We start from the raw sequence: 27,343 nt of genomic DNA, 5'->3' as shown, positions 1-27,343 counted from the left end.
TCAAACTCCTGGGCTCAAGTGACTCTCCGACCTTGGCCTTCTAAATGCTGGGATTATAAGTATGTACCATTGTGCCTGACTTTATACTTTTGATTAATGTATGATGATCTTGCAATAAAATTATAGTTTCAGTTTTTTTCAGAGTGGTTGTCTCAATGGTCACTAATTAGGGTGCAAGGGTTTCAAATTTTTGACAAGTTGGAAAATCATGAAACACTACAAGTCTATAATCTGTTGTATCTTCAGATGTAACTACATAAAATAATTTACTGGGGCTCCTTCTTTACTCCATTTATGGTATAAGAGAAAAGGTATTAAATGCTAGTAACAGTGAAGTTTGTATTTGATTACGGTGTGAGAATTCAAAGAATGTATCTGAAGAATTAGCACTGAAAATAAAGATGGGCAAATTCTTAATACTGTGTAAGTAAATGTTTCATGTTCCTTTGTTAGATCCCAAGCAGTATTGAAGATATATTTAATGATGATCGCTGCATAAATATCACCAAACAGGTAACAACAACAAAAGTAAAAACATTGCTGTCTAAACCTTTGGGTCAAAATAAAACCCCACTTAATGTTAATTTTTTTTTTTATTTTTTTAGACTCCATCATTTTGGATTTTAGCTCGTGCCTTAAAGGAATTTGTGGCCAAAGAGGGTCAAGGAAATTTACCTGTTCGAGGCACAATTCCTGATATGATTGCAGATTCAGGCAAATATATAAAACTGCAAAACATGTATGTCATTGTTTTCAAACTATGTAATAGACAAAGTCTGATTGTATTAGAAATAAACATTTTATCAGCCTGTCAGAAATCAAATAAAAGTTTATTATAACCTCATTGCTTATAAATAAATTAGGCCAGCTGCAGTCGCTCATGCCTGTAATCCCAACACTTTGGGAGGCCAAGGTGGGAGAATTGCTTGAGTCTAAAAGTTTGAGACCATCCTAGGCAACATAGTGAGACTTCTATCTCTACAAATTGAAAAATTAGGTGGGCATGGTAGCATGCATCTTTAATTTCAGCTAGTCAGGAGGCTGAGGCAGAATCTCTTAAGCTCAGGAGTTTGAGGCTGCAGTGAGCCATGATCATGCCACTTCACTTCAGCCTGGGTGACAGAGCAAGACCTTGTTTCAAATAAATAAATAAGTAAAAATAAGCTAAAGAACTTAGAGGGCAGATTCTTTTTAGGTTCAAAGCAAAATTGAATGGGAAATATAGAATTACCACATACCCCTAGGAGGCGGATTTTTTTTTTTTTCATTTCATGATAAACTTAAGTGTTTGATCACTTACTCTGTGCTATCAACTATATTCTATGTATTAAGTAATTTAGTATAGACACAAGATTCACAACAACCTATGAGAGAGAGAGACTGTTATTGTCCCATTTGATACATGAGGAAACTAAGGTATTGAAAAGGTAACTTATACAGGGTCATATAGCTGGTGAATGGCAGAATCAAGATTTGAACCCCAGGATACCAGTACCAATGCCTGTATTCTTAGCCATGGCCCTATACTGCCTTCTATTTGTAACTTAAAACCATGAAGGGTGTGATGAATTTTTTATCTTAATGTTTCATAATTTAGAGTCTATGACTATGTAGATACTTGCTATCCAGGTATCACTAGCCTGAACCCAGATAGACTATCATAGGGATGAGTTTCAATGAATATTACCCTCGTATAGTTGGGGCATGGTGCAAAGAATCCATGTCTGCTGGCTTGGTTTCTTTGGGGGCCAAGTAATGTCACACACAGATGATCTCTGTTCCCCAGTCATATTTCACTCTTCATAGTTGCCGTTGAACAAATTTTGGTTTGTTGTGCTAGCCTAAGAGTTCAACTACTTAAAACTTGGGAGAGGTCAGTTGAGGATAGGAAGAAGTATAACCTTACATGGGAGGTAGTCGGCTTGAACACTGATGATTGTTAGAGGGTGAAACGTAAATAGACCTAAAGAAAAGTATTATAGCTGGGTGCAGTGGCTCAAACCTGTATTCCCAGTGCTTTGGGAGGCCAAGGTGAGTGGTGAAATATGCCATAGGAAACATTCACAGGTGTTTTGAATAGTTGAAATTTTTTAAGTTTTCCATGGTCTCAGTGGTATAGATAATTATTGGGTAAGGGTTTTTTTTTTTTTTCCTTTCATAATAAATGGGGAAAGTATTTTAAAACTGAATCAGAGATAGAGCATGTTTATCTGTGGCAGTGCTAAAAAGGCATGAAGGTCAGTTAATTGAACATTACCATTAATACAGTATTTTCAGTTTTTAAATCACTTGAACCTAAAAGTTCAAGACCAGCCTGGGCAATGTGGTGAAACTCCGTCTCTACAAAAAATACAAAAATCAGCCAGCCGTGGTAGTGTGCTCTTGTATTCCCAACTACTTGGAGACTGAGGTGGGAGGATTGTTTGAGCGTGGGAAGCTGAGGCTGCTGTGAGCCAGGATTGCGCCACTGCACTCCAGCCTGGGTGGCAGAGTGAGATCCTGTCTCAAAAAACAAAAACAGAAGTTTTACATTGGAGATGGACAGTTTTAATGTATTTAACTTTCCTTGAACTTGACTTCCAGGAGATAAGTCATATTCTTCAGTAACTGTTTTTCAGGTCCTTTGTCACAGAAGCCTTAGAGAGATCATAGATCTCTCTAGGAGGGCAGTTTTTTAGTTGGGTGCTGTTAGAGGGACTCTGGGTTTTAGTGGGCACTGAGAGTCTGTCATTAACACTGGAAAGATTCCCAGCTACTCGTAGGTGCTGTTGATAGCATTTCCCTGGCATTTTCACATTTCATACATTGTCAGGCCTGTGTTTTTTGATGAAAAGGAAAGAAATTTTTTTGTTTACTTCATGATAATTTAAATTTTGCTAATTAAAAAATTTGTTAATAATTGCTTTTTGTTCTTTTTCAGTTACCGCGAAAAAGCAAAGAAAGATGCTGCCACTGTAGGTAATCATGTTGCCAAATTGCTGCAGTCCATTGGCCAGGTAAGCTGCTGGCTGGGCACACTGTGCCCTTACAGGACTGAGCACATAACTCCAGCCAGAAAGGGTTTAAGAGACAGAGGGTGTGGCACTGGCTCTGTGCTTCTTTAGAGGAAGTTCTCATTTGCCTGCCTAATGGGAGAGTTTGTGATAAGGAAACAAGATTATTTTTAAAGTGCTCTCCCAGCTCTCGGAGAAAGCCTCCCCATCTCACAGTGATTGGCTTTGTGCCGCACCCTTTGTTAGTTTTCTCTTTTAAACTGGAACAGATCTGTATTCATCTCTTTACAGGCACCAGAGTCCATTTCAGAGAAAGAATTAAAATTACTCTGTAAGTCCCCTTGAATTAATTTCCTTATTTTGCTTGATAGAAATGTGCCATAGGGAATGTTTCCAGGTATGTTGAATGGTTGAAATTTTAAGTTTTCCATGGCCTCAGTGGTGTAGATATAATTATGGGTAAGGTTTATTTCCTCTCATAATATAATAAATGGAGAGTATTTTAAAACTGAATCAGAGGTAGAGCATGTTTATTGGTGGCAATGCCAAAAAAGACATGATGGTCAGTTAATTGAAAATTGTCATTAATACAATATTTTCTGTTTTTAAATTGTAAGTAATTTAGAAAATTTTTTTGTCTGAAGACTTGGGCTGTGAAGTCTTGAGTCACCTGTACATTGAAATATTGGTTTAAGTACTCATTTTGGTCTGTGTTAAATGACTGGAATGGAATTAAGAATTTTGCCATCTAGTTTCAGAGTGGTTAGTTTCGTAGGAGTCTTCTCAGTAACTCCTCAGTAGGCCAAAAGCATTTTCTTTTATTTAAGAGTCAGTTTCAAAATCCTCAATCTGTTGTACATGCCATCTGAAGATTTCCTCCCTATAGCTACAGCTCCTACTGCTCCTACGTCCTGTGGAAGTTTATATTTTGCATGCTCCCCATCCTTAAAAAAGATTTATCCAAGCTTTCTATTTTATGACTTCTCCACAATGCCTGTTTAGGCTCAGTTTTAATGTTTTCTTCCACTATTGATCTTGCACCTTGTCTATTAGATTAATCTTGAATTAGCTTTGTTATATTAGATTATATGACACTAGATTGAAAGTTTGAACATTTATTATTCTATTCTACTTTGGGGCATTTTTGAAAATTTCAATAATACAAAGCTTAAAAAAAAGTCCTTACCTTTATCAATAGTACAGTTCATAACCCTCTCTCCTTTAGGACTACTTATACATAATAATGATTAAAACTGTTACTTGTAGAGCCATATCAGGCATTGTGCTAGAGGTGTACTTTATGCAGGTGTCACATTTAATCCATAGAACAATTCTCAAAGGTAAACAGTATCATCCCCATTTTACACATGAAAACTGAGGTTCAGAGAGCCCATCACCTTACTCGGTCTGAACTGGTTGTAGTGCCAGGGATATAAATTTAAGGTGATTGGTGTTCTAGTTCTTCCTCTGCTATTAGAACTAAGGAGAAAACATTCCTTCACATTCTCATGTCTAAGAAGGGTATATACATAATTCTCTGGGGTTTTTTTTTTTTTGGAGATGGAGTCTTGCTTTGTTGCCCAGGCTGGAGTGCAATGTTGCGGTCTTGGCTCACTGCAACCTCCGCCTCCTGGGTTCAAGCAGTTCTCTGCCTCAGCCTCCCAAGTAGCTGGGATTACAGGCGCCCGCCACCACGCCTGGCTAATTTTTAAATTTTTAGTAGAGACAGGGTTTCACCATCTTGGCCAGGCAGGTCTTGAACTCCTGACCTGTGATCCACCTGTCTTGGCCTACCAAAGTGCTGGGATTACAGGTGTGAGCCACCATACCCGGCCTTCTCTGTTCTTCAAGTCACCTGTGATTCATAATATCCACCTGTCACAGTTTTTACTTCATTAATATCTTTCCTCTGTTCAGGCAGCAATTCTGCATTTCTTCGAGTGGTAAGATGTCGATCCTTAGCTGAAGAATATGGTTTGGATACAATTAACAAGGATGAAATTAGTAAGTATAATAGCCTTCTGATTCTGGGTTAATTTTAATTAATTTAAAAGATATAAATATTTTGTGTATAATAGTGTTGAGTATATGGTGATGATATAAAAGATAACGTAAATATTCATATTCTAATTTTGTTCTAAGTTTAAGTAATTATAGTTTATGTATATATTACATGAAACTTAATGTATGCACAAAGTCATATTTAGGTCACCAAGTCCATTGTATGATATGTATGAGTTAAACTCAGTATACTACTTTAGTAGAGATTGTGTGACTCCAGCTAATAGTCCTGAAACTCAAGTATATAGTAAATTCAGCCCTTCATTGTTTGTTATATTGGAAATTAACCAAATCATACTGAAATCTTTTTCCTTTCAGTTTCTAGCATGGATAATCCAGATAATGAAATAGTGTTGTACTTAATGTTACGGGCTGTTGATAGATTTCATAAACAACATGGTAGATATCCAGGTAAGAATAGCAATTGAATTACCAGATATAATAAGATTTTCAATAAAATATTTAAATTGAAAGTGTTCTCAGGGTGTTTATAATAGTGTTGCTTTAATTTCACATTGTAAACAGATTATACCCCAAACGTTCCCCAGTGAGTAACTACCTTTCGTTTTTTTAGTGTTTGATTCTAAACTATTACGGGGATGTTGGTTGAATATGTACAGAAGAAAACTTTTTTTCTGTCATTTTCCATAGTTTGCTACTAAGACTCCCACTGAGTTTAATTTAGTGGAATAGGAAAGCCACAAGAAGTATGCTGGCCAGGCCCGGTGGCTCACACCTATAATGCTAGCACTTTGGGAGGCTGACTGAGGCAAGCGATTGCTTGAGCCCAGGAGTTGGAGACCAGCCTGGGCAACATGGTAGGACCCCATCTCTACTGAAGATACAAAAAATTAGCCAGACCTGGTGGTGTGCACTTGTAGACTCAGCTACTCAGAGGGTGAGGTGGGAGGATCACCTGAGCCTTGGAAGTCGGGGGTACAGTGAGTTGTGATTGCACCACTGTGCTCCAGTCTGGGTGACCGTGGTGAGACTCTGCTAAAAAAAAAAAAAAAAAAAAAAAAAAAAAAAGAAAAAGGTGGTTAGGCCTGGGAGGCCGATGCAGGTGGATCACAAGGTCAAGAGATCAAGACCATCTTGGCCAACATGGTAAAACCCCATCTCTACTAAAAATACAAAAATTAGCTGGCCATGTGGTACATGCCTGCAGTCCCAGCTACTCAGGAGGCTGAGGCAGGAGAATCACTTGAACCCAGGAGACAGAGGTTGTAGTGAGCCGAGATCACACCACCGCACTCCAGCCTGGGCAACAGAGTGAGACTCCGTCTCAAAAAAAAAAAAAAAAAGTATGCTAGTAATTTCTGAACTCAAGAACTCTGAAGATGGAGGGATTTCTCTGTTTAGTATCTACTTTTTATCTTCAGCAAGTGGAGTCATTAGAGAACTGGCATAATCTCAAAGATCTGTGGTTGCTCAGAGTATTTTTATTGTGTACGATAATTTTAATTGTGCAGGATTATTGCATAGCAGCACATTCTAGGGGTATCATAAAACCTGTTGCCCCATCCCATGCAATGTGTCTCCAGAGTTTACAGTCTTTTTTTTTTTTTTGAGACAGAGTCTCGCTGTGTCGTCTAGGCTGGAGTGCAGTGGTGTGATCTCTGCTCACTGCAACCTCCGCCTCCTGAGTTTTAAGAAATTCTCCTGCCCCAACCTCCCCAGTAGCTTTGATTACAGTCACCCGCCTGCCACCACACCCAGCTAATTTTTGTATTTTTAGTAGAGACGGGGTCTCACCATGTTGGCTAGGCTGGTCTTGAACTCCTGACCGCAAGTGATCTGCTTGGCTTGGCCTCCCAAAGTGCTGGGATTACAGGCATGAGCCACCCTGCCTGGCCCAGAGTCTTAATGAGCAAACTTACTAGAAGATAAAAAGGAATAAGCACAAAATAAGTATTGCTTTATTTGTATTATTTGATTAGAATTTATTTCAGTTATCTATTGCATAGCAAACCACTTCAAAACTTAGTGATTTAAGGCAGTAAGTAAAGTTGTGATTTTGTGGATTTCCTGCTCAGGCAGTTCTTGGGGAGTCAAGCAGTTGCTTGATGCCTGGAGGTGGAGGCATTCTGAAGGCTTGACTGACTGAATTAGACATGCAAGAAGACATTTTTAGTCATGTAACTAGCACCTTAGTCAGAATAGTGGGAATAGCTGGGGGCTGGTCAGATATCTCTCTTCATGTGGCTAGCTTGGACTTCCTTTTAGCTTGTCAGTTGGCTTCCGTAGTTAACATTCCAAAAAACCCAAACAGAAGGTACAAGGATTTTTATGACCTAGCTTTGGAAGTCATACAGCATCACTTCTGTTGTGTTCTATTGGTTTCACAGGGTCAGCTTAGATGAAGAATGGGAGGGGATTACATAAGGATTTGAAGGAGATGTTTATTGGGGAGCCACTGTGGAAGACTGTAGATCATAGACTTTGGAATTAAACCTGGCTTTCAATCCAAGCTTTATCACTTGTTTTGTCTGTGACCTTGAGTGAGTCACTATTTCCCTCCTAGTCTCAGTTCTGTCATTTATGGAATGGCAGTAATAATATCTACTCTTAGATTATAAGGGTTAAATATATGATATATGAAAACCGTTTAACACATTGCCTGGCACCTTTTAAGTACCCAGTAAAGGATAGATATTACTATTATAAGGAAGAGTAGTGATAATAGTTTTTTTATGATTTTTAAAAATCATACCTGAATATCATGTAATTACATTTTTCCTTCTAATAGACATTATAGTTTAATCATGAAGAACTGCCTGGGGCTGGGCGCAGTGGCTCACGCCTGTAATCCTAGCACTTTGTGAGGCTGATGCAGGTGGATTATTTGAGGTCAGGAGTTCGAGACCAGCCTGGCCAACATGGTGAAACCCCATCTCTACCAAAAATACAAAAATTAGCTGGGCATGGTGGTGCACGCCTGTGGTCCCAGCTACTTGGGAGGCTGAGGCCCGAGAATCGCTTGAACCTGGTGAACCTGGGAGGCAGAGGTTGCAGTGAGCCAAGATCATGCCACTGCACTCCAGCCTGGGTCACAGCATGAGACTCTGTCTCAAAGCAAAACAAAACAAAAAGAACTGCCTGGGCTCGTAGCCTAGTTTGCTGTTTATGGCTAAGTAACTTAATCTGCTTGTGCCTTAGTTTTCTCTTCTATGAATGGGGATGATTATACCTACTTCATAGGACTGTTGTGAGGATTCAATCAATTAATATGTATAAGGTCCTTAGAACACAGTGTCCAGCATTTATTAATACTCAATAAATGTTACCTATTACTGGCTGAGCATGGTGGCTCACGCCTATAATTCCAGCACTTTGGGAGGCCAAGGCAGGCAGATCACTTGAAGCCAGGTTTGAGACCAGCCTGGCCAACACTGAAACTAAAAATAGAACAAATTAGCTGGATGTGGTGACTCACTCCTGTAGTCCAAGCTACTTGGGCGGCTGAGGCATTAGAATCATTTGAATCCGGGAGGCGGAGGTTGCATTGACCTGAGATCGCACTACTGCACTCCAGCCTCAGTAACAGAGCAAGACTCTGTCTCACTAAAAAAAAAAAAAAAAAAAGTTACCTGTTATCAATAGTCGTATGTCCTCAGTGTCATTTATTATTTAGTCTTTTAGAATTGGAGAATAACTTTTATAAAGGGTATAAGTAGGACATTACTTTCTCTTTCATTCAGTTCTTCTATCAAATAATTATTAAGCACTATGTGCCAGATGCTCTTCTAGACAGTGGGTATGAAGCAATTAACCGATTTAATTAAATTCAAATTTTTGCTAGGTTTTAGTTGGTCTCTGATTATAGGTTTGTGATATTTACAGATATTGGTCTCATACTTTGTTATTTTTGTTCTTCAGTTTCATACGTGTTTTGAATAGAACATCTGAAAACAGATTAAAGGAGGTGGCCATTAATTTTGAATCACATTTATTGTAATGAAAATTTTCATTTTTAGGGGTATCTAACTATCAAGTTGAAGAAGATATAGGAAAGTTGAAGTCTTGTCTCACTGGCTTCCTTCAGGAATATGGTTTATCTGTAATGGTGAAAGATGATTATGTCCATGAATTGTGAGTATTTTGTAGGGTGTCTAAGAGATGATACCTCACCTGTCATAAGGCTAATCAAAATTCACGTCTCTGTGCTCTCCTTTAGTTGCCGATATGGAGCTGCTGAGCCACATACCATTGCTGCATTCTTGGGGGGTGAGTTCCATATATAAGAAGACTCACCTGTTATTAATAGTACAGTTACTATTTTAATATGAAGTTTTGTCGTAGCTATTTTAATTAGGGAGGGCAGTGAAGCAGGATGTTATATTTCTTTTTCTTTCTTTTTTTTTTTTTTTTTGAGACACAGTCTCGCTCTTTTGCCAGGTTGGAGTGTAGTGATGTGATCATAGCTCACTGCAACCTCAACCTCCTGGGCTCGGCCTCTTGAATAGCTGGGACTACAGGCATGTAGCAACGTGCCTGGCTAATTTTTCAGTTTTTTGTAGAGAGAAGGTCCCACTGTGTTGCCCAGGTTAGGATACTTACGCAGTTCCCCCTTTACTGGTCTCCCTGCCTTCCGTTTCTCATGCTGCCAGCCAACTTAAACTTCTGAACAATCATTCATCCTTCTAAAGCATAGCTCTGATTGTGTCCTTCTACGAACCCTCTGCCCTCAACGGTTCCCAAAGCAAGCCCAGGGACCTTGGCTTGACATTAAAAACCCTGTATTCTGGTTCTACTCAGCCTGTCTAGCATTGGTTTTATCATGTTACTCGCATTCCCCTCAGGCATGCTCTTTGATTTCCTACTCCTAGATCTTTGCTTCTCTGGGGCTATTTGCCTTAAAAATATCTTTTTCTGCATATCCAAAAGCTACATATTCTTCAAGGCCCAACTTAAAAATGACGTCTTTCATAAAAGCTCCCTTTACTTCCCTCTCTCACTCTACTTCCCCCTTGTCTTAGTCACCTTGGGCTGCTGTAACAGAATATCATAGACTTATAAACAACAAAAATCTATCACAGAGTTCTGGAGGCTAGAAGTCTGGGATCAGGGTGCCAGCATGGTCAGGGTCTGGTGAGAGTCTGTTTCCTGGTTCATGGACGGCTCTCTCTTCTGTGTTCTCACATGGTGGAAAAAAAAATGTCAAGAGAAGTTTCTGGGGTCTCTTTTAAGGGCAGTAATCTTATTCATGAAGGTTCTACCCTCTTGACCTAATCACCTACCAAAGGCCCTATCCTCACACAATTATACTGGGGGTTAGGATTTAAACATATGAATTTGAGGGGGACACAAACCATTTAGTGCCTAACACTCCTCAAAAAAATACTACTCTCCTTTCTGTGATCTCCTATAGACTGAACTATTTGCTTATGGCATTTTCCTTCTAGATATTGAATGTTTTGAAGGCAGATTTAGGTCTGATTAATATTTGAAGTGTTCAAAATGTAAATGAATCACAAGACTTAGAAAACTATTTTCTAAGCAAATCCAAATTAAAGCCTGATTTGTAATAATTTATTTTAAACTAAAACCAAGTTTCTTGTGCCAGAATAGCCGAGTTAACTGCCAGTTCACAGAAAAGGGCAAATTATTATTTATTCAGATTTAGTCCAGAATCTGAGAAGAGGTACAGCCAGATGGATGGCCTAGATGACTTACCTATAGCAGAAAAAAAGTATAAATTGAAGGTTTTTTTTTTTTTTTTTACTGCTATGCATTCTGTAATCATTTTGCATAATGCCATTATATCCCCTCACTTCTTTCAGGTTTTGTTCGAATGCTGTCTTCTCTGTGATGCCATCCCTGACTCCCCTATTTAAAACCGAACCCCTCCTCCTGCATTTGTATCTCCCTTATTTGATTTTTCTCTTTAGTGTCTGTGGTCAGTTGGCATACTACATATTCTATTTATTTGTAAATTATCTCTCTCGCTGCTAAAAAGTAACATCAGGGCAAGTGGATCTTTTTGTCTTTTTTCCCTACTGTATCCCTACTGCCTAGAACAGTATTTGGTACATGGTAGTCACAAATTCTATCCAGTCAGCTGAGCATGGTGGCTAACGCCTGTAAGGCCTCCACTTTGGGATGCTGAGGTGGGCGGATCACTTGAGGTTAGGAGTTGGAAACCAGCCTGGCCCACATGGTAAAACGCTGTCTCTATTAAAAATACAAAAAAAATTAGCCAGGTGTGGTGGTGGGCACCTGTGATCCCAGCTACTTGGGAGGCTGAGGCAGGAGAATCACTTGAACCTGGGAGGAGGAGACTGCAGTGAGCTGAGATCATGCCACTGTACTCCAGCCTGGGTGTGAGAGAGTGAGACTCTGTCTCAAAAAAAAAAAAAAAAAAAAATTCTATCCAGTCCATGAATATTTGGGAAAGAGGAATCTTTAGGTTATAAAAGATGCACAACTTTTTTTCTTACTTTTTTTTTTCTTTTGAGTAAATATAGCAGTCTGGCAATATTTAATATAGATCCTTCCTAAACTACAAATGCATTTAGAACAAATACACCTTTCTCCTTTTTTATTATAAAAGTTAAAGAGATACAATGTAAAATTAAAATGGAGCAGAATGGTGTCCTTTGAGAATCTTTTATGCCTGTGTGTATCTTTTAAAGTTTGGTCAACCACACTACTGTTTAGATTTCCTTTAATAACAAAAAGAATTATAGGCTTTTATGTTGATATGACTCAGTAAGCTAACTGCATCTGTTTTGAGTCACTTTCAAATGCTTTTGCTTTTGAAAAGGAAAGATTTCTTTATCCAACTATTTTTATATAATTCTTGAAATTCACTCTTTTCAAAGATTTGCATTTCTACTTTTTCCTTTCAGGAGCTGCTGCTCAAGAGGTCATCAAAATAATCACGAAACAATTTGTAATTTTTAATAATACTTACATTTACAGTGGCATGTCACAAACTTCAGCAACTTTCCAGTTGTAGAGTAAGCACCTTAGATGGTGTGTTAATGATTGAAACTGTAATTGCCTTTGGGTTGTGCTTTGGTCTGTAAAATTCTAAAGGAGAGCTGCTAAATTGTTTCATTAATAAACATTTTTCTCATTTGTAATCATGTAGTCTTGTTCTTTGTGGGGAGGGGAAAGGAGACAGTCATTTTCCTAGAAAATGAATCCTATCCATTTCTCATTGAGAATCAATATTGGCTTGCAATTTCAAAGTTACTTGCCTTAGATTATCTCTTGTGTTTTATTAAAGATAGTTAAACAATTTTTTTTCTTACCGTCTTCAATAGTGAATTTAAGCCATGTGCAAATGTTAGCTATGGACATTTTATGACCATCATTTGTTAAATAGAATTTAAAAAGGAATTATTTCTGAATATGTAGTTTTCATAGAAAACAAGACCATCCCCTTGTATGTAGTGTTGTCTTAACGAACTTGAGTTTTGGCTGCTTACATCTACTTCTTTATTTATTTATTTATTTATTTATTTTTTTGAGACGGAGTTTCGCTCTTGTTACCCAGGCTGGAGTGCAATGGCGCGATCTCGGCTCACCGCAACCTCCGCCTCCTGGGTTCAGGCAATTCTCCTGCCTCAGCCTCCTGAGTAGCTGGGATTACAGGCACGCGCCACCATGCCCAGCTAATGTTTTGTGTTTTTAGTAGAGACGGGGTTTCACCATGTTGACCAGGATGGTCTCGATCTCTTGACCTCGTGATCCACCCGCCTCGGCCTCCCAAAGTGCTGGGATTACAGTCGTGAGCCACTGCGCCCGGCCACATCTACTTCTTTAAATTTTATGGGGTCATTCCACTCAAATTATTTATACTTTTTTTTTTTTTAAGAAATGGGGTTTCACTATGTTGGCCAGGCTGGTCTTGAACTCCTGACCTCGTGATCCACCCGCCTCGGCTTCCCAAAGTGCTGGGATTATAGGCGTGAGCCACCGCGCCCGGCCCCCATATATGCTTTTAAATTTCATTTTAAAGAAAACTCACGTGGGACTATTAGCATTCACCAGCATATGAGAGGACCAAAAAAAAAAAAAAAAAAAGGAGATGGAAGCAGAAAAGAAATTCAAAATCCAGAAGGTGGGGCAGTGCCCCGTTTCAGGCTTGATGTGTTAATATTTATGGCTGAGGCACATGGTCCGTGGTGCATGACTCAGTACCTAAGGCAACCTGCATGCAGCTGTCTCTGAGGCCAGCGTCTCCTAAGTGAACACCTGTTCGATTTGCGAGGGTGCTTCACAGGGACTTGGTGTTCTGGGCCCTGATGTGTCAGCCCTTCTTTAGCTGTTCTTCACTGTATCGGCGGCCTTACTCGCTCCTCCATCGTCTAGCAGTCCCGTGGGCTGCATTTTATGGCGGAGGAGGCAAGGGATAGGCCTCAGCCTCGGCCTCACTCTGATCCTTTGGTCCAGGAGCGGAGAAAGGGCGCCTGGACTGAACTCCGGAGGCTCCCTGGTTTGTTGGAGGCCTGGCTGCCTCTGTGGGGCTGCGGCGACCATCAGCAGGGTGCCCAACAAAAGGGAGAAGGCACAATGCAAAATACAGGTGCTAGGCAGAGGGGAGGTTGAGGCTTCGCCGAGCGCCTTGCGGTCACCGTCCGAGACCCAGGCCTGGTCAACCGCGCACGGTTTCCTAACTGGGGCTAATGCGCCTCTGAAGTAAAAACCCTAAAAACCGGGGACGGTGAGATTAGACTTCTCTTTCAAATTGTAACTTTTCTTTTTTTTTTTTTTTTTTGAGACGGAGTTTCACTCTTGTTACCCAGGCTGGAGTGCAATGGCGCGATCTCGGCTCACCGCAACCTCCGTCTCCTGGGTTCAGGCAATTCTCCTGCCTCAGCCTCCTGAGTAGCTGGGATTACAGGCACGCACCACCATGCCCAGCTAATTTTTTGTAGTTTTAGTAGAGACGGGGTTTCACCATGTTGACAAGGATGGTCTCGATCTCTTGACCTCGTGATCCACCCGCCTCGGCCTCCCAAAGTGCTGGGATTACAGGCTTAAGCCACCGCGCCCGGCCAAATTGTAACTTTTCTAAAAACCCTGCTTCCGGACGCCGGCCACTTCCTTGCCCTCGGCAACCTGAGGCACCTGCGGAGGCAATCAGACTCTGCGTAGGGATGGCGCGGGTGCCTCCCGGAAGTCCCGCCCCCGGATGTGAACCTGGACGGCTGGGCGGGAAAGCCCGTTGGGCGTCGTGGCAGGTGGGCAGCGAGAAAGAAAGGGCGAACGCCGTCGCGGGAGGGTAGAGGTCAGGGTTCCTCCCGCGCGTTCGGGTCTTGCCTTACTGCTCCTGAAAACTCCGTATGTTGGCGCCTGTGGAAGGCGAGTTGGGCCGGCCAGGAGGCCCTACTGCCTCGTCAGGCCCTTGTTAGCCCACATGAGGAGAAGGGTAGAGTTGGGGGAAGGGCCCTTACGGGCAGGTGCCAGCCCCCGGCTGTAGTTCCCACAGCTCTTGGCGGGAAGAGACATTTATCACGCGCCATTTAGAGGTGTGTAGAGCCTGGCAGTATTCTCCCCGATTTCACGTCCGACTTCCTAGGCGCCCCCCTAGGTGACTGATGTGTGGAGACGGTGGGACCCACCGGTGAGGTGGTTTCTCAGAGTCGGGGCCGCGCGTCCCACAGCACCTGAGCGGGAGGGCCTGCCGAGGGGGCTGACGGCTCGCGAGTGGCCCGCGCCGCTAACCAGTACCCTGCTCCCGCGCGGGACTTGCGAGCCCTGGTCGGAGGGGAGCCTGGAGGGGCCGCCTAAGCGCTGCACAAGGAATTCTTCCAATTCTGTAGGTGAGTCGGCCGCGGGCTCCCGCCTTGGAAAGGTTACCTGTTACCCGTGGAACCCAGGAGGAGGCCCTGAGATTTACGCACTGGGCGGTAGGCTGAGGGGAGGGTTTCATATTGTAGAGCCAGCTGACTCCTGGTACCCTCAGTGCGTTTTCTGGGACCTGAATGACTGTTATTTCTCAATCTGTTTAAACCACTGAAAACAAATTTGCCCTTTTTCTCTTGTCTCTTCTTTAGAGGATATTTTCGCTGTATATAATTCCAAGCCCGGTATCCACTGACAACAATTTAGTGGTGGGATTATCAGTCTTGCCAGCCTTACACAAAAAGATGCCATTTATCCTTCTGATATCTTGGGATAAAATTTCGATTTCAAAAAGTTTTCTTGACCGGGTGTCGTGGCGGGCCCCTGTAATCCCAGTTACTTGGGAGACTGGGGCAGGAGAGTCGCTTGAACCCGGGAGGTGGAGGTTGCAGTGAGCTGCTATCGTGCCACTCCACTCCAACCTGGGCGAGAGAGCAAGACTGTCTCAAAAAAAAAAAAAAAAAAAGCTTTCTTTAATTAATTTATTTATTTGTTTTGAGACAAGGTCTCCCACCATCACCTAGGCTGATCTTGGCTCACTGCAACCTCCACCTCCAGGGCTCTAGCAACTCTCTTGCCTCAGCCTCCTGAGTAGCTGGGATTACAGGTGCGTGACCACGCCCACCTAATCTTTATACTTTTCTTTGGTAGAGACGGGGTTTCACCATCTTGGCTAGGCTGGTCTTGAACTCCTGGCCCGAAGTCATCCACCCACCTTGGCCTCCTAAAGTGCTGGGATTACAGGTGCGAGCTACCTTGCCCTGTCCCCCAAAAGCTTTTGGTATACATTTCCTAAATCAGGTAAACAATAATGTTCAGCTGCTTTTCTTTTTTTTTTTTTTGAGACGGAGTTTTGCTCTTGTTACCCAGGCTGGAGTGCAATGGCGTGATCTCGGCTCACCGCAACCTCCGCCTACTGGGTTCAGGCAATTCTCCTGCCTCAGCCTCCTGAGTAGCTGGGATTACAGGCACGTGCCACCATGCCCAGCTAATTTTTTTTTTTGTATTTTTAGTAGAGATGGGGTTTCACCATGTTGACCAGGATGGTCTCGATCTCTTGACCTCGTGATCCACCCACCTCGGCCTCCCAAAGTGCTGGGATTACAGGCTTGAGCCACCGCGCCCGGCCCTTCAGCTGCTTTTCTTACTGAAATTTGAATTTGAGTTAACAGTACTGTTTTGGGGAATAGATTGAGTGAAATGTGTAAATGGGAGAGGTTCTTTCTGTTATTCAGAAAAAAATCCTTTTTTCCTGTGAGAATACAGATTTCGAAATTTCCTTGTTTGTGACAGTACCTATATTCACTAAATTACTGAAAGCACTTCATAATCTGCTTTATATGGCAGGTGCTTTTGTTCTTGAGAATATACTTTTTTAAAATAATTTTAAATTTTATGATTATCAACCTCTTGAAAGCTATAACTTGCCCTTTGCTATGGGTGTTTTTAAGCACTTCGCAAGTACATAGATGACTTGTGTTCATGCTCCCAGGTACTTGGCAAACTATCTTATTGTGCAAAGTAACCGTTTATTAAGAAAAAAGAATAAAAACAAAGGGAGAAAACAGGTAGTGTGGTCAGTTTTTATTTCAAAGCATTTAGGTTTAAAAATTATACATTACCCCTCTCTTAAAAATTATATTAAAAGCAGAATAGATTGGATAATTAAAATTAAGGAAATAGTCCTTAAAGTCATCCATGAAACAAAAACATCCATATATGATAACAATTGTCCATTTTCTAAAGAGTTCATTTTTTAAAATCTAGTAATCTTTTCCAAATCTTAACCCATTTGTTCAAAAGCAATATATATTTGTATACGGGAGACAGTATAAGAGAGGATAAGAGTGTAGGCCCTTGCCTCAAATTTTCTTGGTTCCCATTTTAACTCTGGCACTTACTAGCAACTTGAACTTTGTCAAATTATTTGCCCTTGCTTCATGTATCTTCATCCTTATAATTCCCTCATAAGGTTATCGTGAAGACTAAAAAGAATATTCATAAGGTGTAAAGAACAGCCTAACCTCAATAGGTATTTACTGAATGTTAGATGCTGTTATTATTATAAAAATTATGAAAAATAGAAAATAGTGGTATAAAACCCATAGAACCACCAGCTAAAGACAAGTATTACTATGTCATCTTTCTAGAAAGCCAGACTTATTTTATGTTTACCTCTATCTAATTGGGATCATACTGTAGATTAAGTTGAATCTTGCTCTTTTTGGTTAACTCTGTAATATAAGCATTTTTCTTTGTTATTGAACATTTCTGTAAATGTGAATATTCTTATTCTATCCTGTGGATTTATCATAAAATAGCTATTTCTATTTTAATGTAATATTTAGGTTAAAAAATGGGCCAGGCATGGTGACTAATGCGTGTCATCTCAGCTCTTTGGGAGGCCAAGATGGGTGGATCACTTGAAGCCAGGAATTCAAGACCAGACTGGGCAACATAGCAAAACCCCTGTCTCTTCAAAAATATTAAAAAATTAATGGTGGTATCCACCTGTAGTCTCAGCTACTCAGAATGCTGAGGCAGGAGGATCACTTTAGCCCAGGGGTTTGAGGCTGCAGTGAGCCAAGATCATGCCACTGCACTACAGCCTGGGTGACAGATTGAGACCCTGCCTCTTTATAAAGAGGCAAAAATAATATACCTGTACATTTGTATACTACTTTATAAAAGATTGTTAAATTTGTTATTTCTTTAAACATTTCTTTGTGCTTAGGAATTTTCTTTTTGAGACAAGGCCTTGCTCTATAAATGGATAATTAGATATCTCTCTTTAACAACATAGTGTTGGAATGAATAAGAATTTTAGAGTTCTGTGAATCCTGATATTTTGCTCTGAGAAGTTAACTGGACTCTGAGACATTTTTCTAACTAATCAGTTTAGGATTTTAAAAAGTAAGGTATATGAGAGGCCATATCAGAGTTGCCAGTTATTTTAAAAATTATTCTGGGCTGGGCGTGGTGGCTCAACTGTGTAATCCCAGCAATCTGAGAGGCTGAGATGGGTGGATTGCTTGAGCTTAGGAGTTGGGAGACCAGCCTGGACATCATAGTGAGATCCCATTTCACTATACCGTGTTGAAAATACTCATGGGTTGTTAATTTAGTATTTAGCTTGTGAAGAGAAAGGCCAATCTGAAGAGTGTGTGTGTGTTTTTAAACCTCTCATTGGTAGAGGGGGTCCCTAATCTGAAACTATGAGATGAAGATTTCCATGAGGAAAATAAGAAGAAAGTGAGGGCTGGGCGTGGGGGCCCACGCTGGTAATCCCAGCACTTTGGGAGGCTATGGTATGTGGATTGCTTGAGCCCAGGAGTTTGTGATCAGCCTGGGCAACATAGCAAAACCCCATCTCTACGAAAAATACGCAAAATTAGTCAAGTGTGGTGGCATGTGCCTGTAGTTTTAGCTACTCTGGAGGCTGGAGGATCACCTGAGACTGGGAGGTCAAGGCTGTACTGAATCAATGATCAAACCACTGCACTCCAGCCCAGGCGTGGGAGTGAGACCCTGCTGTCTCAAAAAAAAAAAAAAAGAAGGAAATGGAACCATAAGAGGTCCAGTTGAATCCAGTCACCCAATCATTCATTTGCTTAATAAAATTTGTTACATGCATATAGTGCTTAAAAATGCCAGTTGCATTTATGTATGTTTTAAAATGTAATTGTAACAACTCTGTGAAATAGGAATATCATTGCTATTTTACAGATGAGGATACAGAGCCTCAATTTAATCAACTTCCTTGATATCACACATCTAATAAGGTGCAGATTCAACTTATCACACATCTAATAAGTTGCAGATTCAACTTATTATTCAACTAAGTTAATTACATTTAATTATTATTTTAAAAGTTGTAGTTCCCTGGTCTTTTGGCTTCAGGAAAACAATGTTTCCCACCCCTTTGTATTTATATCTTTGGCATTCTCAAACATTGATTTAAATCGAGAAAATACCTTTATCTTATAGATGAAATCTAAGGAAAAAGAATACAGACAAGCATGGAAAGTGAAGATACAAAGAAAACACAAGGTGAGAAATTGATGGATCATATATCTGCAATTAGTTTTGTATTTGCTAGATAATACTGTAGATTATCTGACAGGATCCAGGAAATGAAAGAATCTTTCAGCCATTTACATAAATATTGAGCACGACTCTGTGCCTGTCACATAATTTCTGGCTCTAGGAAACTGACATTCTAATGAGAAAAGACATACTGATAATTCGAATATCATGTGATAGTTGATTTAATGTCAGTGTGTACAAGAATAGTGGGAACCTGAGAGGACCATCATCAAAGTATGCCTGGAAGTACAGATTACAAAATTGTTCCCAGAAAGATGGAAACTGAATCCATGGGCATGGAGGAAGTTAAAACGGTAGAGTATAGTGTTCATTAATATATACCATCACATAAAGTTTCAGTTGAGGAAGACAGTCCTTAAAAAAAGTCTAAGAAAAACATTTCAAAAAGGTGAAAAGAGAGTCAGGAATGTGGTATCTTAGAAATCGGAACCTAATGCTTCATGGGAAAGAGGTTGCCTAAGAGCCTAAAATGTCAAATGCCACAGATGACTCAATTTTCTACTGCATTTTGCATTTAGGATGTTATTTGTTATATTAACAGTAAACTTAATAGATTTTAGTCAGATTGCAGTCTGTTTAGATCTGACCGGAATTAAGATTAAGATCTGAAGACACACAGTATGAATGAATTGCTTACTCTTTAAAAGCTTGACTAAAGATATGTGATCGGCCAGGTGTGGTGGCTCACTCCTGTCATCCTAGCATTTTGGGAGGCCAAAGTGGGGGATCAGTTGAGCCCAGGAGTTTGAGACAAAATTGGGCAACACAGTGAGACCTTGTCTCTACAAAAAAAATTAAAAATTAACCAGGTGCATTGGTACATGCATGTAGTGCCAGCTACTTGGGAGGCTGAGGTGGGAGGATCACTTGAGCCTGGGAGGTCAAGGCTGCAGTGAGCCATGATCACACCACTCTACTTAAGTCATGGTGACAGAACAAGACCCTGTCGTTCATTCATAAGTAGATAAATAAATACATAGTAAGCTATATGGCAATAGCTAGGGGGAAGTTGTAATGTCAGGAAAGTGTTATAAAAGGATAATTTCTGAAGAGGGAGTGGAGATTCTGAAGAGGGATAAGTTAAAAACTGGAGAGACGGGAAAACTGTTGGTGATTCCCCTCTCAAACCATTTATGAAATCTCCAACCTCAGTCCCACATCTCACTCTCTTCCATTTTAAGTCTTTAGGTTGCTCTCAGAAGTAGACTGTGAGGTAAGGATTTGAGTGCAAGTACTTTTTTTTTCAGAAAGTGATCCTAGGAAACACTGGCTGGAAAGTGGGGAAATGAGATAGGAAAAAGAAGGCAGAGTATGTTATCAAATATGTTATTATTGTGAGTAACTGGAGCTTAAGCCTATTGGGAAACTCTGGGAGCCAGTTTAGAGTTACGTTCCTGAGATCATCCCAGCCAAAGGGTGAAGAGTACTTATCCATCAGCTCCCCTCAGTCAATTGTTTAGCAACAGGGTGAAGTGGTATCTAATTGTGTTTTTGATTTACATTTGCTTAATGACTGGTGATGTTGAGCATCTTTTCATATACTTATTGGCACTCTATGTTCTTTGGACAGATGTCTACTCAAATCCATTCCACACTTTAGATCGTCATTTTAGTATTGCATTTTAAGAATTCTTTATCTGTTCTGAACACAAGCTCCCTATTTTATTTGGATAACAATATTTTCAGATATTCTCTTCTACACTGGGCTGTTGTTCCACATTCTCAATAGTGTCTTTTGAAGTATAAAGGTTTAAAATTTTAAGTCCAATTAGCAAATTTTCTTTGATTGCTTATGTTTTTTTATATTCACTTCAGTATTTGCTTGTTTATTTTCTTCAGGAATTATTGCAGGAACTAGGTTACTTTGCTTAGAGAAGATAAAAGCCAAGGTGAAACATGATAGTTGTGATGTCAGAAGATGTTTTGGCTGGGAAGGGAAGGATTATGATAGGAGATATCAAAGTATGAGAAAGGCATGCAGAAGAGAACGGAGGAGTATGTAAAGAAGTTTCTTGTAGACCAGGCATGGTGGCTCACACTTGTAATCCCAGCATTTTGGGAGGCCGAAGCAGGAGGATGGCTTGAGCTCAGGAGTTCGAGACCAGCCTGGGCAACATGGCAAAACCCCATTTATATAAAAAATAGAAAAATTAGCCAAGCATGGTGGCATGTGCATGTAGTCCCAGCTACTTGGGAGGCTGAGGTGGGAGGATCCCTTAAGCTCAGGAGGTTGAGGCTGCAGTGCTCTGTAATTGTACCACTGCACTCCAGCCTGGGTAATAGAGTGAGACTCTGTTCTTTAAAAAAAAAAAAAAAAAAAAAAGTTTCTTGTATCCTGCCTGCATTGTGCCTAGAATTGAAAATCACTATGTTCCATCAAAAGTTTTCTTTGGCACCCAGCTGTGGTGGCTCACACCTGTAATCCCAGCACTTTGGGAGACCAAGGCGGGTGGATCACCAGAGGTCAGGAATTTCAGACCAGCCTGACCAACATAGTGAAACCCCATTTCTACTAAAAATACAAAAATTAGCCGGGTATGGTGGTGCGCATCTGTAATTCTAGCTACTCAGGAGGCTGAGGCAGGAGAATCACTTGAAACCGGGAGGCAGAGGTTGCAGTGAGCTGAGATTATGCTACTGCACTCCAGCCTGGGTGACAGAGTGAGACTCCATCTCAAAAATTAAAAAAAATAAAATTTATTTGGCATGTTGTTGATGTGGCTTATCAGTATCCATAGAGTCAAAATTTTGAAACCAAGTTTCTCTTTTTTTTTTTTTTGGAGACAGAGTCTGGCCCTGTTGCCCAGCTGGATTGCAGTAGCCCAGTCTTGGCTCACTGCAACCTCTGTCTCCCGGGTTCAAGCAATTCTTTTGCCTCAGCCTTCCAAGTAGCTGGTGTTGCCAGTACGCGCCACCACCCCTGGCTAATTTTTTGTATCTTTAGTAAAGACCAGGTTTCACCATGTTGGCCAGGCTGGTTTCCAACTCCTGATCTCATGGATCTGCCTGCCTCAGCCTCCCCAAGTGCTGGGATTACAGGTGTGAGCCACTCTGCGTGGTGGAGTTTCTCTCTTGTTGCCCAGGCTGGAGTATAATGGCGTGATCTCAGCTCACTGCAACCTCCGCCTCCCAGGTTCAAGCGATTCTCCTGCCTCAGCCTCCCAAGTAGCTGGTATTACAGACATGCGCTACCACACCTGGCTAATTTTGTATTTTTGAGTAGAGATGGGGTTTCTCCATGTTGGTCAGGCTGGTCTTGAACTCCTGACCTCTCAGGTAATCCACCTGCCTCGGCCTCCCAAAGTGCAGGGATTACAGGTGTGGGCCACCATGCCTGGCCAAACTTACCTTCTCATAGTGTCTAATGACAAATAAATATTTGTTATTGCTAAAAACAACTTAGTGATAACCTTTTTACTATGGTTTTTCACTAACAAATTTTGTCATGAATTAATTCTTTGAAATAAATTGGCAGTTGAATTTCTTTCAAGAGTGAGACTATGGCTATGTGAGATGGCTCATCCCTGTTATCCTAGCACTTTGGGAGGCCAAGGTGGATGGATTGCCTGAGCTCAGTAGTTCAAAACCACCTGGGGCAACATGGTGAAGCCCTATCTGTACTAAAATACAAAAAGATTAGCTGAGTGTGGTGGCACACACCTGTAATCCCAGCTATTTGGGAGGCTGAGGTAGGAGAATCACTTGAGCCTGGGAGGCAGAGGTTGCAGTGAGCCAAGATTGTGCCACTGCACTTCAGTTTGAGCGACAGAGTGAGACTCTGTCTCAAAAATAAAACCAGGGTAGGCGCAGTGGCACACACCTGTAATCCCAGCATTTTGGGAGACCGAGGCAGGTGGATTACCTGAGGTCACGAGTTTGTGACCAGCCTGGCCAACATGGTGAAACCTCATCTCTACTAAAAATAAAAAAATTAGCCAGGCATGGTGGTGGGCGCCTGTAATCCCAGCTACTCGGAAGGCTGAGGCAGGAGAACCAGTTGAACCCGGGAGGCAGAGGTTGCAGTGAGCTGAGATCGCACCTCCGTACTCCAACCTGGCGACAGAGTGAGACTCTGTCTAAAAAAAAAAAAAAAGGAAAAAAAAACCACAAGGAGATGCCGTTACATGCTCACTAGAATGACTAAAATTTATGACTGATCATTTTGTATGTTAGCAAGTACATGAAGGAACTGGAACTCTCATATACTGCTTCTAAATATGTAAGATGGTACAAAGACTTTGAAAGACAGTTCAGCAGTTTCATAAATTGTTAATGTATACCTACCACTTGATTCAGCCATTCCACTCCTGAGTATTTACCCTTAAAACGGGATACATATGTCCATACAAATGTTCATAGCACCATTATATCTAATAGCTGAGAAGTGTAAGCAACCAAAATGTCCATCAGCAGATGAATGGATAAGCAAATCATGGTATAACTATACAATGGAATACTTAGGAATAAAAAGGAATTATAGATGCATGCACCAACACAGATGAATCTCAAAATAATTATGCTGAGTAAAAGAAGCCACACAAAATAAAATACACATTGTATGATTCCATGTGCTGAAAAAATGCAAACTAGTCTGTAGTAACAGAAGGCAGATTAGTGGGTGCTTGAGAAAAGAGGCTTCAGGAAAGCACGGAAGGGAGGGATTACAAAGGAGCAGGAAGATACATTCACTATCTTGATTTTGCTTATGCTTGCATGGCTACATACATACATCAAGCCTTTTCAAAATGTAAACCTTTTGTTTATAACTAAACAGCAAACAATAGACAACTATTTTCCTATAAAATTCTTTACTATAGTCTTAAAACAATTTCCTCTCTTGATTTTAAGAATTTAAGTCAAATTGTATAGAGATTTTGGAATAAAGCTTGAATTAACATTTATAGTTCTAGGGCGGGCGCAGTGGCTCACACCTATAATCCCAGCACTTCGGGCGGCTGAGGTGGGCAGCTCACCTGAAGTCAGGAGTTCGAGACCAGCCTGGACAACATGCAGAAACCCCGTCTCTACTAAAAATACAAAAATTAGCTGGGCGTGGTGGTGGGTGCCTGTTATCCCAGCTACTTGGGAGGCTAAGGCAGAAGAATCGCTTGAACCTGGGAGGTGGAGGTTGCAGTGAGCCGAGATGGCGCCCCTGCAGTCCAGAGTGAGACTCCCTCTCAAAAAAAAAAAGTTTCAGTTTTAGATTTTACATTTAGATATGCATTCCATTTTGAGTTGATTTTTGTATGTGATGTGAAGTATGAATTCAAGAGTTTTTGGATGCTGTTGTTTTGAGTATGGATATCTAGTTGTTACAACACTATTTGTTAGCAATGCCTTTGTAAAAGGTCATGGGTTTTTTTGTATAGGTTTATTTCTCTACTGTTTGTTTCATTGATCTTTTTGTCTATGCTGATGCCAGTGCCACACTTTTTATTGCTGTAGGTTTTGGTTTTCTTTTTTTGAGATGGTGTCTCATTCTGTTGCCCAGACTGGACGGAGTACAGCAGCACAATCTTGACTCACTGCAACTTCCTATTCCCAGGTTTAAGGGATTCTCCTGCCTCACCCTCCTGAGTAGCTGGGATTACAGGCATGCACCACCACGACTAGCTAATTTTTGTATTTTTTAGTAGAGATGGGGTTTCACCATGTTGGCCAGGCTGGTCTCAAACTCCTGACCTCAAGTGATTCGCCTGCCTTAGCCTCCTAAAATGCTGGGATTACAGGCATAAGATGCTGTGCCTGGCCTACTCTAGGTTTTTAAAGTCTTGAAATCTGGTAGAGTTAGCCCTCTGGCTTTATACTTATCTTTCAGTGTTGTCTGGCTATTGTAGGGTTTTTGCATTTCCATATGAATTTTGGCATCAGCTTGTCAATTTACACACACACACACACACACACACACACACACACACACACGCACGCCCCTGCTGGCATTGCATTGAGTCTATAGACCAATTTGGGAAGAATTGACATCTTAACAATATTTAGTCTTTTGACCCATGAACACGGTATATAATGGCATTTATTTTGGTCATCTTTAATTTATCTCAGCAGTATTTTTTAGTTTTTGGTGTATGTCTCATTCACCTCTGTTGTCAATTTATCCCTAAGTATTTCATATCTTCAATACTATTGTAATGGCATGGTTTTAAAAATTTCAATTTCCATTTGTTTGTTGTTAGTATGTAGAAATATAGTCCTGTGCTGCATAATGATGTTTCAGTCAACAACAGACCTCATATAGGACAGTGGTCTCATAAGATTATAATGGAACCGAAAAATTCCTCTCATGCAGTAGCCCAACACATTGTTCATAATGTTTGTGGTGATGCTGGTGTAAACAAACCTACCATACTACCAGTTGTGTAAAACTATAGCACATCCAATTATTATAGTACATAATACCTGGTAATGACTGTCTTACTGGTTTATGTATTTACTACACTTTTTATTGTTGTTTTAGAATATACTGCTTCTAATACTCAAAAAGATTGTAAAACAGCCTCAGGCAGGTCCTTCAGGAGGTATTCCAGAAGAAGGCATTGTTATAAGATATGGCAGTTCCATGTGTGATAGTGCCCTGAAGACTTTCTAGTGGGACAAGATGTGGAAGCGAAGGACAGTCATATTGATGATTTTGACCCTGTGTAGGCCTATGCTTATGTGTTTGTGTCTTAGTTTTAATAACATTTAAAAAAATAAAAATAGGCCAGGCATGATGGCTCACACCTTTAATCCCAGTGCTTTGGGAGGCCAAGATGGGAGGATTGCTTGAGGCCAGGAGTTCGAGACCAGCCTGGGCAACATAGTGAGACCCTATGTCTTAAAAAAAATTAGCTGGGATATCCGGTCTGCACAGTCTCTGGTACCAATTTCTATGCATACTGGAAGTCAGAGGTCCTCCTTCCTTGCCTAACACAGCCATGGCTTGTGGTCCCAAGAAGCATCTGAAGCAGGTAGCAGCTCCAAAGTATTGGATGCTGGATAAATTGACCAATGTGTTTGTTCTTCATCCATCCACGGGTCCTCACAAGTTGAAGGAGTGTCTCCCCTTCATCATTTTCCTAAGGAACAGACTTAAGTATGCCCTGACAGGAGATGAAGTAAAGAAGATTTGCATGTAGCAGTTCATTAAGATTGATGGTAAGGTCTGAACTGATATAACCTACCTGCTGGATTCATGGATGTCATCAGCATTTACAAGACAGGAGAGAATTTCTGTCTGATCTATGACACCAATTCCTGTCTGATCTATGACAGCTTTGCTGTCCATAGTATTACACCTGAGAAGGCCAAGTACAAGTTTTGCAAAGTGAGAAAAATCTTTGTGAGCACTAAAGGAATCCCTCATCTGGTGACCCATGAGGCTTGTACCATCCGCTACCCTGATCCCCTCATCAAGGTGAATGATACCATTCAGATTGATTTGGAGACTGGCAAGATTACTGATTTCATCAAGTTTGACACTGGTAACCTGTGTATGGTGACTGGAGGTGCTAACCGGGGAAGAATTGGTGTGATTACCAACAGAGAGAGGCACCTTGGATCTTTTGATGTGGTTCATGTGAAAGATGCCAATGGCAGCAGCTTTGCCACTCAACTTTCCAACATTTTTGTTACTGGCAAGGTCAATAAACCATGGATTTCTCTTCCCCGAGGAAAGGGTATCTGCCTCACCATTGCTGAAAAGAGAAACAAAAGACTGGTGGCCAAACAGAGCAGTGGGTGAAATGGTCCCTGGGTGACATGTTAGATCTTTGTACATAATTAAAAATAATGTGGCATGATTAGTAGCAAAAAGAAAAAGAAAATAAAAAAATTAGGTGAAGTTACAATAAGCTAAGTTTATTTTATTATTGAAGATATTTTAAAAATAAATTGAGTAGCCTAAATTTAGTGTTTATAAAGTCTACAGTAGTGTACAGTAATGTCCTAAGCCTTCACATTCATTCACCACTCACTCACTGATACACCCAGAGAAACTTCTAGATGTACCTTTTAAAAAATCTATATTATAGTCCGGGTGTGGTGGCTCACACCTATAATCCCAGCACTTTGGGAGGCCGAGGTGGGTGGATCATGAGGTTAAGAGATCAAGACCATCCTGGTCAACATGGTGAAACCCCCTCTCTACTAAAAATACAAAAATTAGCTGGGCATGGTGGCGCACGCCTGTAGTCCCAGCTACTTGGGAGGCTGAGACAGGAGAATTGCTTGAACCCAGGAGGCGGAGGTTGTGGAGAGCCGAGATCGCGCCATTGCACTCCAGCCTGGGTAACAAGAGCAAAACTCTTTCTCAAAAAAAAAAAAAAAAAAAA

At 40.9% G+C, this 27,343-nt stretch overlaps 2 protein-coding genes and 1 pseudogene across 4 annotated transcripts in view; all 3 read left to right on the top strand.

The window, feature by feature from the left end:
• NAE1 (NEDD8 activating enzyme E1 subunit 1) overlaps positions 1–12,142 on the top strand; it is a 29,003-nt gene extending 16,861 nt beyond the window's left edge. For both annotated transcript variants that reach the window (XM_032284135.1, XM_032284134.1), the window contains 9 exons: positions 454–513; positions 606–739; positions 2,921–2,996; positions 3,285–3,324; positions 4,911–4,997; positions 5,373–5,465; positions 9,032–9,146; positions 9,232–9,281; positions 11,906–12,142. In XM_032284135.1, the coding sequence (XP_032140026.1) occupies positions 454–513; positions 606–739; positions 2,921–2,996; positions 3,285–3,324; positions 4,911–4,997; positions 5,373–5,465; positions 9,032–9,146; positions 9,232–9,281; positions 11,906–12,015 (765 nt within the window). In that variant the 3' untranslated portion in view covers positions 12,016–12,142. The remainder of the gene's footprint in view (positions 1–453; positions 514–605; positions 740–2,920; positions 2,997–3,284; positions 3,325–4,910; positions 4,998–5,372; positions 5,466–9,031; positions 9,147–9,231; positions 9,282–11,905) is intronic.
• A 6,342-nt stretch (positions 12,143–18,484) lies between these two features.
• The window catches only part of TERB1 (telomere repeat binding bouquet formation protein 1), a 54,471-nt gene continuing 45,612 nt past the window's right edge, over positions 18,485–27,343 (top strand). The window contains exon 1 of the mRNA XM_032284133.1: positions 18,485–18,962. Within this exon, the coding sequence (XP_032140024.1) occupies positions 18,932–18,962 (31 nt within the window). The 5' untranslated portion in view covers positions 18,485–18,931. The remainder of the gene's footprint in view (positions 18,963–27,343) is intronic.
• On the top strand, positions 25,934–26,814 carry LOC116555515 (annotated as a pseudogene). The gene has a single exon (XR_004270564.1). The product of XR_004270564.1 is annotated as a 40S ribosomal protein S4, X isoform-like (transcript).

The sequence above is a fragment of the Sapajus apella genome, unplaced genomic scaffold (assembly GCF_009761245.1).
Source record: "Sapajus apella isolate SASKATOON/1434 unplaced genomic scaffold, GSC_monkey_1.0 scaffold15, whole genome shotgun sequence".
NCBI classification, from domain to species: Eukaryota; Metazoa; Chordata; class Mammalia; order Primates; family Cebidae; genus Sapajus; species Sapajus apella.
This window is presented reverse-complemented; position numbering and strand designations above follow the sequence as displayed.